Source organism: Apium graveolens, chromosome 6, assembly GCF_009905375.1.
Source record: "Apium graveolens cultivar Ventura chromosome 6, ASM990537v1, whole genome shotgun sequence".
NCBI lineage: Eukaryota > Viridiplantae > Streptophyta > Magnoliopsida > Apiales > Apiaceae > Apium > Apium graveolens.
In genome coordinates this window covers 103,026,622-103,043,064 of record NC_133652.1, presented here as the reverse complement: position 1 = coordinate 103,043,064, position 16,443 = coordinate 103,026,622, and the positions used below count along the sequence as shown (strand labels likewise).

General features: G+C 36.5%; 1 protein-coding gene across 4 annotated transcripts; it reads left to right on the top strand.

Moving 5' to 3' along the window:
- Positions 1-12,476: 12,476 nt before the first annotated feature.
- On the top strand, positions 12,477-16,443 carry LOC141667704 (putative glycosyltransferase At5g03795). 4 transcript variants are annotated; one of them, XM_074474304.1, is made up of 7 exons: positions 12,477-12,654; positions 13,480-13,522; positions 13,663-14,037; positions 14,169-14,299; positions 14,946-15,294; positions 15,466-15,831; positions 15,947-16,142. In XM_074474304.1, the coding sequence occupies exons 1-7, from the start codon at positions 12,602-12,604 to the stop codon at positions 16,001-16,003; spliced, it is 1,374 nt and encodes a 457-aa protein (XP_074330405.1). In that variant the 5' UTR covers positions 12,477-12,601; the 3' UTR covers positions 16,004-16,142. The 4 variants fall into 4 exon arrangements, with proteins under 4 accessions (XP_074330405.1, XP_074330402.1, XP_074330403.1 ...); XM_074474301.1 differs by having other exon boundaries at positions 12,483-12,654; positions 15,466-16,443; XM_074474302.1 differs by having other exon boundaries at positions 12,527-12,654; positions 13,476-13,522; positions 15,466-16,443.

Genomic DNA, 16,443 nt, shown 5'->3' with positions numbered 1-16,443 from the left:
GAGCTATACAGCCCAGCAAGAAAACAATCGATCCAACTAGTAGGCCAAGTAACATGAACACATATAACAAAATACGATGTACAATATACGAAACAAACACTTTCGGTACACTTTCATATTCTTATTCGATACACATAGCACATAAACAACAATAATTTAAATTCCATAATCCATGCCACGATCACTACAACCCGATGATAACGGTCCTAAATTTTCACAAAACTGTCACTACAATCCAGTGACTGCGATCCTAAGTTTTTATTCGATATTTTCACAAACCATGGCACAAATCAAAGATCTCAAATTATCGTCTAGACATCACATATACACGTCGATACATATTATATAACACATAATAATTTCAAATATATCATCACTTAGCCCATGTTTTGATAATTAAATATACACACATAATACACAAGTTTGAAAACACTAGCAAGATCGATCGAAATCTTACCTCTAAAACTGACCAGATCTGAATTTACTCTTTTTGACCCTCTAATCAACGTTATCTTGAAAAATATAAACCATATTAGAATATGATCCAAATTTTAGGCCCAATAGTCTAACCCAATTTTAAATCCTAGTCTTTATCTAATTTTAATCCTTTTATTCTATTATTCTTTTATCAATCTAATTTTAAAAATTAGAGGATATTACACTAGAAAAGGAAATGATTTACTAGGTGGCAGTAGTTCAACTTTCAGGAAAGCAAATCCAGGCAAGTAACTCTGATTACTTGTGTAAACGGTTATAAAGAGAATGTTGTGCATACCATGTAGAGTATTGAACTGTTAAAATATGAAACCCTTGCTTTATGAAACCCTGATATTGATTTGAAGTACCCTTGTTCTTGATAACCTGTTTTTGATAATCATATTGATTTCACCCTTTGATAATCTGTCTTTCTGTTCAAGTACCTATTAAGCCATGGATTATATTGAACCTTTTGATTATCCTTGTTAACCCTGTTTAATGATACCCTGTTTCTCTTGATCACCCAATTGATCCCTAAATCAATGTTGATCCTTCTAATTTAGTGCCTTGTTATCCTTGATACAGAATTCTTGTGAATTGTTCCTTGCATACCTTTGAATCACTCCCTGAACTTTGTTTCCTTAAAATCTGATTTAAGAATGAGTTTCGACTTGAAAGAGTCCGAATGATTTTAAATGCTTGGTAATGACAAAATGAATTTTAGAAAACCTATTTGTTTTTCCAACTCAAGGTTTTCCAAATGAATTCCTGATGGATTGAATTGGGACGTAAGAGGCTAGTGGGACTAGTCCAGTCATGGTAAGAGGCTAGTGGGACTAGTCCAACTTAAGGCTGAAATTATGCCGATTGGTACCTTAAAGACCGGAATGGAGGTCGATACGGGCTGATCACCCGTATATAATGAAATGGAAAGATAAAGTGATCCAATCAAGGGTTCTAAGTGATTATTTAAAAAGGGAACTGAAACTTTTGTTTAGTAAATTGATTTTTGAAATGAAAATGGTTTATATTGCTTTGAAAAGAGTTGATTACGTCATTGTGGAGCTTAAAGCTCGAGAACCCTGATTCTTGAAATTGTTGATCATATGATTGATTCTATATCTTGAAATACTGTTGCTTTCCTCTATCGAAAGATCTATTTTGATCCTATAATAATTTGTGATAAATGTCGGCTTTCGTCCTACTTTGAGCCTTGTTTCCTTGAAAGCCCCTACTATTCTTCAGAAACCTTTCCTTAACCCAAAAAAGGATGGAAATCTGCCACCTAGATTAATTAAAGTAGAATGCCCTAGTTTGATAAAGCATATTGTGATTTGATATTGTAGAACTGCTATATAGTTACTTGCTGAGTTTTATACTCATTTGTTTTGTCTTAATTTAACCATGGCAGTTAAGCAAGAAGATGGCCATGCTTAGGCGCACTGCTCGTAAGAGCGTACCTGGTGGTCTCTACCGTGTTGAGGGCTTCCGGTTGCTAGAGCAGGTAGTGGTGTTTATGAGTGAGCTCGCGCCTAAAAAGAGATGTATAAAGATACAATGGGTTATATGTCGGTTCCCAGCCGGAATCGATATTGTTTATTTAATAATATTTTGGGTTTGTAAGTTATATTTTGTGATTGGTAGTTGTGATCTTGTCTCATACTTTATCATGTTGATCCTGTTAGTAGCAAATCGGGGTTTATGCATATTTAATTATTAGATTAGAGGTGTGCGAGTCCTCATTTCCTAACCCCGAGATTGAGGGCGTCACAAGTTGGTATCAGAGCTACAGGATCTAGTCCCTGAGACAAATTAGGTTTTAAAAAAAGGGTATTTTGGGAATATATCTATATCGCGAGAGAGTTCGACTCATATAGAGTTGAGTTAGACTATTAGGTATATTCTAAGGAAAGTGTTGATTGGTAAAGCAGAAACTAGAGTTAGGGTGTGAGTTAGCTGGAAGCTTTATTTAACCCTAACATTGTTTCTTGGTTGTTGTTTTGTGTTTTCTCTCAGGATCCTAGTAGTGGTAGTGACTCAGACTTAGAGATTAGTTTGACTGGTACCCCTGTGGACCCTATTCCACCCTCTCCAGAGGAGCCTGTGCATGTTAGTTCAGACCCAGAGGAGGACCCTTCTGAGAGTAGAGAGATCCCCATGCAGATTTCACCCTTGAGGCCAGATTTAGAGACCCCTGCCCCTGAGCCAGAGTCAGAGATGCTTAAGACTGTTCCTGTCAGTGTTGGTGGCAAGTTAGCCCAGGATCGAGACTTTGTGTACTCCCGCATTCCTGAGTTGAGAGCTTTGGTAGATAGGTTGATTCAGGATTCTAGGCAGAGGACTTCAGTGGTGATGGAGGAGTGGAGAGCTAGGATTCAGTTGGTGGAGCAGGTTGTCAGGAGGAGATTGGATGAGGGACCATCCACTAGTGATGTTGATGCTGAGGCCCGGAGGCTGCATAAGATCATTCGCTGGATGTTGGTTGTGTTGAGAGAGATTCTAGATGATTAGATGGGACTGTTGGTTGAACCCGTAGATTGTTGTTCTTTTTCAGCGCCGGTAGGCTTTGGGATACTTGGTCAGATGCCGGGATCCCTTTTTCATTTATCTTGATATATTTCAGACCAGTGTAGTAGTAGTAGTAGTAGTAGTAGTAGTAGTAGTAGTTGGAAGTTAGGGGTAGATAGAGGCATGTTTTCCAGTTTTTCCTCTGTTTAACCCTGCTATTTATTGTACCTTGTTTCAGAACCTTAATATCCAGAATATTCCTTATATAACCTTTGTTTAAATAAATCTATTATCTTGCTTTCCTTTTTGCACCTTGATTATCTTATAAACTGTTCTCAATGCCATGTTTTAATACAACCATGTTTTCGTACAACCATGTTTTAAAGATCATAAAACCCTATTCCGCGCCATGATAAAACAACACTGATATGAGAATTATGTAGTAATAGGATTGCATGTGCAAATTGGGTAAAACTTAAAACCCACAAAAGAGATTTCATAGAAACTGTTGTTATATATATTTCATGTTATCGTATTGCTAACTAATTGCTCAATCAGGTTTGTAAGAAATGGCCAACTCACCAGATCACCAAGAAGAAGAAATTCCCACCCAAGACCCAGAAATAAACCCAGAAACCACTATGATGAGTAGACTTGCTCAGCTTTTGCAACAACCTGTGGCCCCTAAAGTTGGAAATTTCAAGCACTTTCAATCTGTTCATCCTCCAGAGTTCTTAGGTTTGCCAGACCCAATTAAAGCACAGTCGTGGTTAAGAGAGATGGAAAAAGACTTTGAGTTAGCAGAAGTTAAGGATGATAAGAAAGCTCAGTATGCAAGTTATTATCTGAAAGATGAAGCAAGTTTCTGGTGGGAGTCTTCTAAGGCGTTGTTGGAAGGCAAAGACTTATCTTGGGAGAAGTTCACTGAGATGTTTCTGGAAAAGTATTTGCCAAGTTATATGCAAGATCAGTTAGAAATGAAATTTCTGGATCTTAGACAGGAGGAAATGTCGGTAGCAGAATATGAGGTGAAGTTTTCGGAATTGTCAAGGTTCGTACCTGAGTACGTGAATACGGAAGCGAAGAAGGCTAAGAGGTTCCAGCAGGGACTCAAGCCATGTATTAGGAGTCAAATAGCAATGTTGGAGATTAAGAATTATGCTGCTTTGGTTCAGAAAGCAATGATAGTGGAAGGTGAGCGGGAAGCTGCTCGAAGAGAAAATGAAGGAAGAAAAAGGAAGTTTGAAAGCTCTGAGCAAGAGCAAGGAAGCTCAAAGTTCAGAGGGAAGTTTGGGAAGTATGGTGGAGGTCAGAACCAAAAGTTCCAGAAGTTTAGACCCGGGAATGGAGCTTAGAAGAACCGTTTCCAGAAAGCTGGACAACCGGGGAAGGATAGCAGGCCCCAGATGCAAGAATGCAGGAACTGTGGAAAGAGACACCTGGGGAGGTGTAATAAGCTGGACATAACATGTTTTAAGTGCAACCAGAAGGGGCATTATTCTTCAGAATGTTCAAACGGAGTAAGAAAGCCTGATTTGGCTTGTTTCAAGTGTGGCAAAGTGGGCCATATGGCTAGGAATTGCAAGGAGCCTGTGCAGAAGGCTAATGTTCTCAGAATTGCTGGACCGCCGTCTTTCCCAGCACCATCAGCTCAACCCAGAGCAAGAACCTTTAACATGACAATGAAAGATGCGGTGCAAGAGGTGGACGTGGTAGCAGGTATGCTTGTTATAAACTCAGTAGAAGTAAAAGTTTTGATGGATTCTGGAGCAACTAGATCTTTTATCTCTGAAAGTATTCTTGATAAGTTAAATTGTGTTGCGTACCCTCTAGAGCCTAATTTGATTATAAAGGTAGCAAATCAAGAGAAAGTTATTGTTAATAAGATTTGTCCTGATTGTGATGTGTCTATAGAAGGTCGGCACTTTTCTGCTGACTTAATTCCTTTTAAGTTAGGAGAATTTGAGGTTATACTAGGAATGGATTGGTTGTCAAACCATGAGGCGTAAATAGAATGTAAAAGTAAGAAGGTGAAGTTAAGAACCAAGGATGGTGAGGAAGTGATATTTAAAGGAAAGAGGCAAGAGAAGAAATTCCTACGAGACAGCGTTCCGAACGAGATACGGACATTATGAGTTTTTGGTAATGGCATTTGGCTTGACGAATGCACCAGCTGCATTTATGGATCTTATGAACAGAGTATTCAAGCAGTATTTGGATAAGTTCGTTATTGTGTTTATCGACGATATACTGATTTACTCCAAGACGGAAGAAGATCATAAGAAGCATTTGAGGATTTCCTTGGAAATTCTGTGAAAAGAGAAGCTGTATGCGAAGTTTTCAAATTGTGAATTTTGGCTAAAGGAAGTGCAATTTCTTGGTCATGTAGTTAATAAAGAAGGAATTAAAGTGGACCCAGCCAAGATAGAGGCCGTAATAAATTGGGAAAGACCCAAGACTCCGACGGAAGTTAGAAGTTTTCTGGGATTGGCCGGATACTATAGAAGATTTGTGCAAGATTTCTCAAAGATTGTCGTTCCATTGATAAAATTGACGAGAAAGAACGAAAAGTTTGTTTGGACAGAAAAGTGCGAGGAAAGTTTTTAGGAGTTAAAGAAGAGATTGGTAACCGCCCCAGTGTTGGTATTACCAGATGATAAAGGGGAATTTGTGATATTCAGTGGTGCTTCATATAAAGGACTTGGATGCGTGTTAATGCAACACGGGAAGGTAATAGCATATGCGTCAAGGTAACTCAAGCCACATGAGCAAAAGTATCCAACGCACGATTTGGAATTGGCAGCAATTGTGTTTGCCCTTAAGATTTGGAGGCATTATTTGTACGGGGAAAAGTGCAAGATTTACACGGATCATAAAAGTTTAAAGTATATCTTTACTCAGAAATAATTGAATATGCGACAAAGAAGGTGGTTGGAATTGATCAAAGATTATGATTGTGCAATAAACTATCATCCTGGAAAGGCAAATGTGGTAGCTGATGCTTTAATTCGAAAGGAAAGATTGAATCTGTTAACGTCATCGGAAGAATTAATCAAGGACTTTGACGAGATGGAAATAGAGGTGCAGACTCCAGAATGTAGAGGTGAAGCTATTTATGCAATGCTGTTTCAACCTGAAATTTTGGAAAAGATTCGATGTTGTCAAGAGCAAGTGATGAATCGCGAAAAGGATAAGTTGACGGGAGAAGAAATTAAAGCTCAAAAGGATGGAAAAGGGATATATCGTGTTAACTCACGTATTTGGATACCTAATGTCGTAGAACTAAAGCACGAGATTTTGCAAGAAGCGCATAACTCGAGATTTTCCATTCACCCTGGGAGTACGAAGATGTACCGGGATTTGAAAGAAAATTATTGGTGGCCAAACATGAAAAAAGGAAATTGCGGAATGGATAAGTAAATGTTATACGTGCCAAAGAGTTAAAGCGGAACATCAAAGGCCAAGCGGATTGCTTCAGCCATTGGACATACCCGAATGGAAATGGGAACATATAGCGATGGACTTCGTGGTAGGATTACCTAAAACCAAGTCAAATCACGATTCGATTTGGGTGGTAATCGATCGGTTGACGAAGTCAGCACATTTCTTGCCAATGAACGAAAGGTTTTTAATGGAAAAGTTGGTCAAATTGTATCTGGATGAGATCGTGATGCGTCATGGAGTTCCTGTATCTATCGTGTCTGATAGAGATCCAAGGTTTAATTCGAGATTTTGGCGACAATTCCATGATCATTTGGGAACGAAATTAAAAATGAGTACGGCATATCATCCGCAGACAGAAGGACAAAGTGAAAGGACAATTCAGATGATTGAAGACATGTTGTGAACCTGTGCAATAGATTTCAAAGGAACTTGGGACGATCATTTGCCCTTAATTGAGTTTTCCTACAACAATAGTTATCACGCGAGTATTGGCATGCCGCCTTATGAAGCGTTGTATGGAAGAAAGTGTAGATCCCCTACTTATTGGGACGAAGTTGGTGAGCGCAAGTTAATTGGCCCAGAGCTAGTTCAGCAAACGAAGGAAAAGGTTGAAATGATTCGAAAGAGATTAGATGCAGCTCAAGACCGACATGCAAAGTACGCAAATCAAGAACGGAAAGATGTGCAATTCGAAACTGGAGACAAAGTCTTGTTGAAGGTATCTCCTTGGAAAGGTTTAACTCGATTTGGAAAGAAAAGGAAAGCTGAGTCCAAGGTACATTGGACCATTTGAAGTATTGCGTCAAGTTGGGAAAGTGGCGTATGAATTGGCGCTACCGCCACAAATGCAACATCTGCACAATGTGTTTCATGCATCTCTCCTGAAGAAGTATAATGCTGATGCGAGCCATGTGATCGAGTTGGAACCAGTGGAAATCCAACCAGATTTGTCCTATGTGGAACACCCAGTGCGAATTTTGGATCGAAAAGAAAGGACGCTTAGAAATAAAGTTGTACCTCTAGTTAGAGTGTTGTGGAGAAATTCATTAGTCGAAGAATCGACTTGGGAATTAGAAAGCAAAATGAAAGAAAAGTATCCCCATCTGTTTGCTTAGATTAGATTCTGGGGACAGAATCCTTTTAAGAAGGGTAGATTGTGACGACTGAGAATTTTGCGTCGTAATTAAGTAAATAAAAAATGTGTTATGTGATGTGATTATAATTATGTGACTAAGTGGTGATTATTTATCTTATCTGTATACTAGAGTTAAAGAGCGTGGATAAAAATGTTCCAATTTAAAGAGTCAGCTTAGAAGTTAAGCTGTGGTGTCGGGCCGTCAGGTAGAACGGAACCCGTCCTAATATGGAATTAAAGAATATAAAATGTGAATTATGTATAATTGAATGAATGAATGAGTAAATAAAGTATTTCGTCCTAAGTGACGTGTCGATTGGTAAAGATATTGAGAAGCGTAATCAAAATGCTGAGCGTCGGGCCGTCAGGTTGAACGTGACCCGGTACGCATAAAAGAGGATAAAGATTAAAAAGGGATAGAATCTATGATCAGACCTGAGTCGTTATGTGACTGTATATGTGTGATTGTTCGACTGAGTGCATGACTATGTGTTCTGTGTCAATTTTGTGAATTTTAACGGAATTATGTGATTTAAATAAAGGTTTAAGTAACCTTCGCGCATTTTTATAAAATCATCCGAGAAGGATAAAAACATGGAATCTGTTCTGTTATCTTCGTAGTGGTCCTAGAGGCTTTTTAAAAATGATGAGTGAATTTAATTGTTGGTCTTTGCATTTTAAATTGATTTTATGTGGAAAATGTAATTATTAAAGCAAGTTTGCGAAATTCATATAAAATCAACCATTCGCTCAATTTCTTATTATGAGTAATGGATAAAAAGCTAATTTCGAGGCCTACGCGTTAAAAATGTCATTTTCAATAAATCTTCACTTCCCGAGAGAGATATATTTTATATTTAGTCCTTGTTTTATTTTAGTAAAAAGATGGACAAGTAAGAATGAAAAAGGAATTAGAAGTTTACCAAAGTGCCCTTGTTTTTGAGTGCTATATAATCTCACTGCCTTCTTTTTCTTTCTTCTTCTTGCTCCCGTGACTTCATTTCTCTCTTCTCTCTTTTCCCTCCTTCTCTCACTCGAACCCTCTCACTCTCTCTCTCGACTTTCTTCAATCTCTCTCGGTATACCTTCTTTTCTTTGATCAAACACACCAATCATCCCTAAATCTTCTTGTTAAACAGTTATTTGTAGGTAGAAGTGTGTGCATGTATGTATACCCACTTTCATGTCAATGTGTGTGTGTGTTGTGGGTGCTCGGTGTGTGTGTTCACCCGAGAACCACATGGTTCTTGCTATTTGTTGTTGATGTCATCTTGTTAAGCTTGATTCTTTGTAAACAAATGATAGAGAAGATATGCATGTTAGTTCTTTTTATGTAATTGATGGAATCGGGGGCTTCGTGGTTGGACACCCTCGAATGAGGGCACCACCGAGATGCCACTGCCACTGGTGATGAACTCCGGTGAACCGGTGGTGAGCTATGATGTTAAAAACTGAGCTATAGAACCTTAAAATCAAATATTTGTGTTTGCATGTGGTGTTTTGATTAAAAGGCCGAATGGCCCTTACTATTTTAGGAAATCAAGTTGATTGTATTGAAATGCATGAGTTATTGATTTGATGTTGAAATATAGGTTGATTTTTGATTTAAAGATTAAGGATATCAAGTTGCATGTTTTGTTTTTGAAAAACCCGAATTGTGTTAATCTTTAAAGTTGTTGATTTGAGTTAACTTGTTTAAAATGATGATGGATTGTTATTAGATTAAAAAGGAATGAAATTATTATTGTATGCTAAGTTTAGGTTCGAATTTTTGTGTTAATAAGAAAGGAAATTGAATTTTGTGAGATAATCTTGGTAAACACTAAGTTTGTATGGCCTAAAAGTGATTGCATGTTAGTTTTAAAGAGGATCAAGATGTGCATGTCATTGATTTGTCCTTGAGATGTAAATTTGAGTTTAGCCGAATGAAATTAAGTTAAAAAGGGGGATTAATGTGATGAATAAATGGATGCATGTTGTGATTTAGGTGAAATTCGATTGTGTTAAGAAACTTAGTTGGCTTACTTGATGAAAATGAAGTGTTTGATATAATGATAAGTTGAAATTGAATTGCATGCGAGCATGTATGTATGATTTGGTTCGAATTTTTATGATTAAAAGAAAGGAGGATGATTCTTTAATAGTTTCAAATGAGTTGTGTGTGTATGTGAATTAAAGTGAGTATTTGGTTAATTTTGTGTGATAAGGCCGAATAGGCCATAAGGGAATGAAAGTCAAAATGCTTGGTTTTTATGATCAAGAGGATGATTGAAGGTGTATAAGTAAATATCTATGAATTTGTTTGCTTGATTATAATATGTGGTTCGAATTAAGGAACAAAAGAAAAAGGGAACTAAGTTGATTGATTTTAAAGGATATAAGTGATAGTTATGAACGTAAATGTTTGGTTGTGAATAGGTCTTGTACTCGTAAAAGAGTCGTGTTAGTGTGATTTGAGAAATAGCCAAGGTCAAGCGAGTGCGCTTTGATGGTTAAGTATATAAGGATATAGAAACTATGAGAAAGGGATATGCTATGTGCTATGTGCTTATATGTATAAGCTATATTTGTATGCTCGAGTCAAAGATATAATCGAGTTATCGTATAGAGTGATCGTTTCGGGAACGAGAGTTGGGAATCTAATTAAGATTTTTGGTTTTATTGTAGATTCGGAGCGTGAGGGCATTCAGGCTAGGAAATGAAAGGATTTACTAGGTGATAGTAGTTCAACTTTCAGGAAAGCAAATCCAGGCAAGTAACTCTGATTACTTGTGTAAACGGTTATAAAGAGAATGTTGTTCATACCATGTAGAGTATTGAACTGTTAAAATATGAAACCCTTGCTTTATGAAACCCTGATATTGATTTGAAGTACCCTTGTTCTTGATAACCTGTTATTGATAATCCTATTGATTTCACCCTTTGATAATCTGTCTTTCTGTTCGAGTACCTATTAAGCCATGGATTATATTGAACCTTTTGATTATCCTTGTTAACCCTGTTTAATGATACCCTGTTTCTCTTGATCACCCTATTGATCCCTAAATCAATGTTGATCCTTCTAATTTAGTGCCTTGTTATCCTTGATACAGAATTCTTGTGAATTGTTCCTTGCGTACCTTTGAATCACTCCCTGAACTTTGTTTCCTTAAAATCTGATTTAAGAATGAGTTTCGACTTGAAAGAGTCCGAATGATTTTAAATGCTTGGTAATGACAAAATGAATTTTAGAAAACCTATTTGTTTTTCCAACTCAAGGTTTTCCAAATGAATTCCCGATGGATTGGATTGGGACGTAAGAGGCTAGTGGGACTAGTCTAGTCATGGTAAGAGGCTAGTGAGACTAGTCCAACTTAAGGCTAAAATCATGTCGATTGGTACCTTAAAGACCGGAATGGAGGTCGATACGGGCTGATCACCCGTATATAATGAAATGGAAAGATAAAGTGATCCAATCAAGGGTTCTAAGTGATTATTTAAAAAGGGAACTGAAACTTTTGTTCAGTAAATTGATTTTTGAAATGAAAATGGTTTATATTGCTTTGAAAAGAGTTGATTATGTCATTGTGGAGCTTAAAGCTCGAGAACCCTGATTCTTGAAATTGTTGATCATATGATTGATTCTATATCTTGAAATACTGTTGCTTTCCTCTATCGAAAGATCTATTTTGATTCTATAATGATTTGTGATGAATGTCGGCTTTCGTCCTGCTTTGAGCCTTGTTTCCTTGAAAGCCCCTACTATTCTTCAGAAACCTTTCCTTAACTCAAAAAAAAGATGGAAATCTGCCACCTAGATTAATTAAAGTAGAATGCCCTAGTTTGATAAAGCATATTGTGATTTGATATTGTAGAACTGCTATATAGTTACTTGCTGAGTTTTATACTCATTTATTTTGTATTTATTTTGTCTTAATCTAACCATGGCAGTTAAGCAAGAAGATGGCCAGGCTTAGGCGCACTGCTCGTAAGAGCGTACCTGGTGGTCCCTACCGTGTTGAGGGCTTCCGGTTTCCAGAGCAGGTAGTGGTGTTTATGAGTGAGCTCGCGCCTAGAAAGAGGTGTATAAAGATACAATGGGTTATATGTCGGTTCCCAGCCGGAATCGATATTGTTTATTTAATAATATTTTGGGTTTGTAAGTTATATTTTGTGATTGGTAGTTGTGATGTTGTCTCGTATTTTATTCTGTTGATCCTGTTAGTAGCTAATCGGGGTTTATGCATATTTAATTATTAGATTAGAGGTGTGCGAGTTCTCATTTCCTAACCCCGAGATTGAGGGCGTCACATAAAGTGAGTGTAGTGGTAGTAAATAGTGGATGTAGTTGATTTTTATATTATTATATTTTTATTATTTTTGATAAGTTTGAAATGTATATAATTGAATGAAACATCAAAAAAAGGATATTGTATAAAAATGAGTGGGACAGGGAATATATATTTTCTCTCATCTTCCAAAATTAATATAGAGTGACGCACAAACTTTTAAAACATTAGCTATAAGAGCATCTCCAATAAGGGGGTTTCCAAGGAGGATTGCATACCTATTGAAGTTGGGAAGTTGTAAAAAAGTTGCCTACCAAGATTGCCAAAACTTGGCAACTTCCTAAATTAGCAAAAAGTTAAAAAAATATCTAAAGTGTATGTTACTCAACCCACTTTTATATTGAACTAAATATAAAATTAATATAGAGTAAAATTAATATAGAGAGATCACATGGATAACCTTTAAAGTTGGAGTAAAATTTTAATAAATGTTGTCAAAAGTGACAAGTGACATGGATGTGAGGGAAAATTAAAAAATAATATATTTAATTATTGTTTTGGAAATTTTGTTAACAAAGATGCTCTAAGTTAAAGATGTGTTTGACATATTATTACACAGTGACACAGACACAAATTTTAGTAGTATTTGTTGAGTTTCTACTTTTATCCATTTAAACCGTGTAAACCTCATCATTTCTGTTTTTTGTTTCCATTTTTATCTTTCTTGCCTAAGAAAAGTTCCATCTCTTTACCATCTTCAGATCTATATATGTATATATTCAGCCTGTGTACATATATTTCCTGGCTCTCCTGCTCCTGCTGGTATGTTCTCTTCATCATTCACTCCTCCATTTTTTATATATGTTTTTTTTTATGATCAATTCAGTTTAGCTTGCAAATTTAATTCATTACAAAACAGTTATTTGATATTGAGCTGTTTAAATATATGTATTATGATTTTTTTAGCAAACAAAAGATTGTAGCTATAATTTGATCAATACCTTTTATGAAAATGGCGGCACCACTAATCACAAAGATTATGAATTCAAGAAATGTTTAATCATTAATTAATTTCTTACTAATTATGTCATGGTTAAGAATTGATCATGCATGCCTTTAGATTAGATTCTGTGGATTTTTTCATATTTGGCCACTGGTTTAGTTAGCAAGATCACGACCAATAGGGTCTCGAGTTAATCATTATTAAGTTGTAAGCTACATTTCATTTGTTTTTAAGCCACAGTTTCGAATTATACATTACCCAAAAGGTACATTTTTCGGGTGGACATTGATTGATTATTATTTCTGACCTGACCAATGAGCCCTAAAATTACCTGTATGGCTAACGTCCTAATTCAAAATTCTCGTAACAAAGTTAATGGATTATACCTTTTGAGTTAATAATGGAACACTTGAGTTAGTCAATTTATTGGTGATAGACTTGATGTTATGCCAACTATATAGTGGCTACTGCGATATTTACCCCTACATTTACATACAGTTATACTCATTGAACCATGTTTTTTAATGCCAAAGCTTCATTCCCATTTCTTTTCATTGTATATAAGTCAATGTAACCCTCAAATCTATTAATTCAGTTATAACTACTAATCAGTAATCTCTTCTTTTTACTTTTTTTTAAGGAAGGCTGAAGAATAGAACTTTTGGGGAGCACAAGCGTAGGATGCGAGTAAGGTTTTATAACAGAAGTTCATAAACTAATTGTTTGTACAAGCAGTTTTCCACTTGTGAAACTCTAAATCTTGTCCTAAAGAGTCTAGAGGTACGAGTTTTTGAACTCATGATATTTGGTTTGACAAATACTTGAAGGAAAAGATGTATAGGTGGTGGCACCAAATTCTGATCTTCATGATCTTCAGGCTTAATTGGAGAAGACTGTTTCTATCTGGAGTTATCATCACAACAGCTGGGATATTGCTCCTACTTTCTTCACTTCCTTATCCACTGACCCTATGGGATCTATCACCATCACTAACATATTTAGCACACGAACCCTTAGATAGGAACACTGCTTTAATTTATAACACTGCTGTTAGGGCCAATGATAGGCTTGCAACTTCCAATGTTGGCACCCGAATTGTTTTACCCAAAAATGTTGCTGAGTTGAATCAATCAAGGATAGTGGTTGACGGGGAGTCTAATCTTACAAACACAAGTGATGAAACTACAGAAACAAAAGAAAAGGTAAACAAAACCTCAAGTACCTTCTACTATTGAAACTTTGACCCACAGCTCATTGGTAAGTTTGTTTAGTTTTTCTTGAACTTTTTGTTTGCCATAGAGAGATGTATTCTGAGACGTCATTTGATATTTAGAGATATACAGAGTCATTGAAGCCAGATGAGGCACTACTTTATGCAAAGAAGGAGATTGAAAAGGCATCAATGGTCACGGATGATCCAGACCTACATGCCCCTCTATTCCACAATGTTTCTTCTTTCAAAAGGTACATCTATTGTTCTCGAGTAATGATCTTTGCTGTCATAATTGTTTTACCGTATTATTTCAACCATTTTGTAAGCAGTACATTATTGTTTTAAATAATAGTAGTACTAGGTGTGTATTAAATATACCTTAGAGAAATATTTAAAAACTACGGCAGTCGGCAGCTAATATCCAACTCGTAGATTTTAAGGAAATTATTTTAATATCCAACTCATAGATTTTAAGGGAATTATTTGCATTTTGGACTAGTGATACTATTTAATCTGCAATTCAGCTTAGTTAGTGTCATACTTACGGAATTCAAGACTTTTAGCTCATAAAATGCTCATATGGTGTTATTAGAGTAGGTATGTACTCATTTTAATTAGTTAGTACCCATTTTAGGTTGTGCATAAACAACATCCTGGAATATTGTTTATTGGTGTTTATAAGCCAGCCAGGTGATCAAATCCTTTTTTACAGATAACAATGTTACGGAGGTAACTACATAATATGTTCATTTTAAGCCGGAGCAACATTTGAGCAACATTTAAGAAAACACTTGAACCTATTTATCTGATAGACACATATACCTCACATAATCATACACTAAGTATTACAGGATCTATATACATAAAGTTGAAAACTGTTATTATCTGTATATTCAGGAGTTATGAGCTTATGGAACTCATACTCAAGGTTTATATCTATGGAGAAGGAAGGAGACCTATCTTCCACCAACCTTATCTCAGAGGAATCTACGCTTCTGAAGGATGGTTCATGAGGTTACTGAAGGGAAACAAGAAGCTTGTCACAAGTGACCCAGAAAAGGCCCACTTGTTTTACCTTCCATACAGTGCACGCCAGCTGGCACGGGCTCTGTACGTGCCTAATTCGCATAATCTCAAACCTCTGTCAATATTTCTACGGGACTACGTGAACATGCTCGCTGCAAAATATCCTTTTTGGAATCGAAGTCATGGGTCAGATCACTTTTTAGCTGGTTGTCATGATTGGGTATATTTGCATACGACATCCATAAAAAGCTTAATGCTCTAGTTTAATGTCTCGTTGAATAGCTATTTATATTAAGCAATGATATCTTCAACTGTTATTATGATTCGTTAAGTGTTGAGGGGGCTTACTTTTGACCAATTTCTAATAATTTCTCTTCTAATATCTTTGCAGGGCTCTTACACATTGACCGAGCATAAGGAACTGAAAGAGCATTCTATTAAAGCGCTGTGCAATGCAGATTCATCTGAAGGTATATTTATTGCAGGAAAGGATGTTTCCCTGCCGGAAACCACTATAAGAAATCCAAATAATCCTCATAGAAATCTTGGTGGCAAGAGAGTGTCCCAACGTCATATCCTTGCCTTTTTTGCCGGAAAAATGCATGGTAGGGTCCGTCCAATTCTTCGCAAAACCTGGAGTGGCAAAGACAATGATATGAGGATTTATGGTGCTCTTCCCAGAAAAGTCTCCCAAACACTTACTTATGCTCAGCACATGAAATCCAGCAAATTTTGCCTCTGCCCCATGGGTTACGAGGTGAATAGCCCCAGGATTGTTGAGGCCATTTATTACGAGTGTGTTCCAGTGATTATTGCTGATAATTTTGTCCTCCCATTGAGTGATGTGCTAAATTGGAGTTCATTTTCTGTAGTTGTGGGTGAAAAAGATATTCCTAAACTTAAGGAGATATTGTTGGCCATCACTTTGAGACAGTATCAAAAAATGCAAACTAATGTAAGGATGCTGCAGAAGCATTTTCTTTGGAACCCAGTACCTCTCAAATATGATATGTTCCACATGATTTTGCATTCAATTTGGGCTAGCCGGCTTAATCAGATTCAAATGCCAGAGTCGTCATGAGATCTTCAGAATTGTTTACTCAACACGATGGTAGGTACGTATGTTAGTTAGGCTATTCATTTTGGGATCTAATTTATAGCTTGATGGTGGGGACTTCTGGTATAGTGACTTGCGAGTACAATGGTTGTGATATGGGCAAGATATGTATCGCTGTTTGCCGTCCAGTTTCCAATATTTTTGACCGATACAAAGCCAACAAGGATGTAAAATTGGATAGCTTTAGTAGTTTTGATTGAACAAACTTTCCAATACACAGGAAATGCTATGAATATATGGAACGTAAATATC

Bases quoted from the DNA above. Each gene is read 5' to 3' on its own strand.
- LOC141667704 (XM_074474301.1), top strand. From the start codon at position 12,602: ATGTATATATTCAGCCTGTGTACATATATTTCCTGGCTCTCCTGCTCC. The intron at 12,655-13,479 runs GTATGTTCTCTT...TTTTTAAGGAAG, and splicing joins TGGCTCTCCTGCTCCTGCTG to GCTGAAGAATAGAACTTTTG. The intron at 14,038-14,168 runs GTAAACAAAACC...TTTGATATTTAG, and splicing joins CTACAGAAACAAAAGAAAAG to AGATATACAGAGTCATTGAA.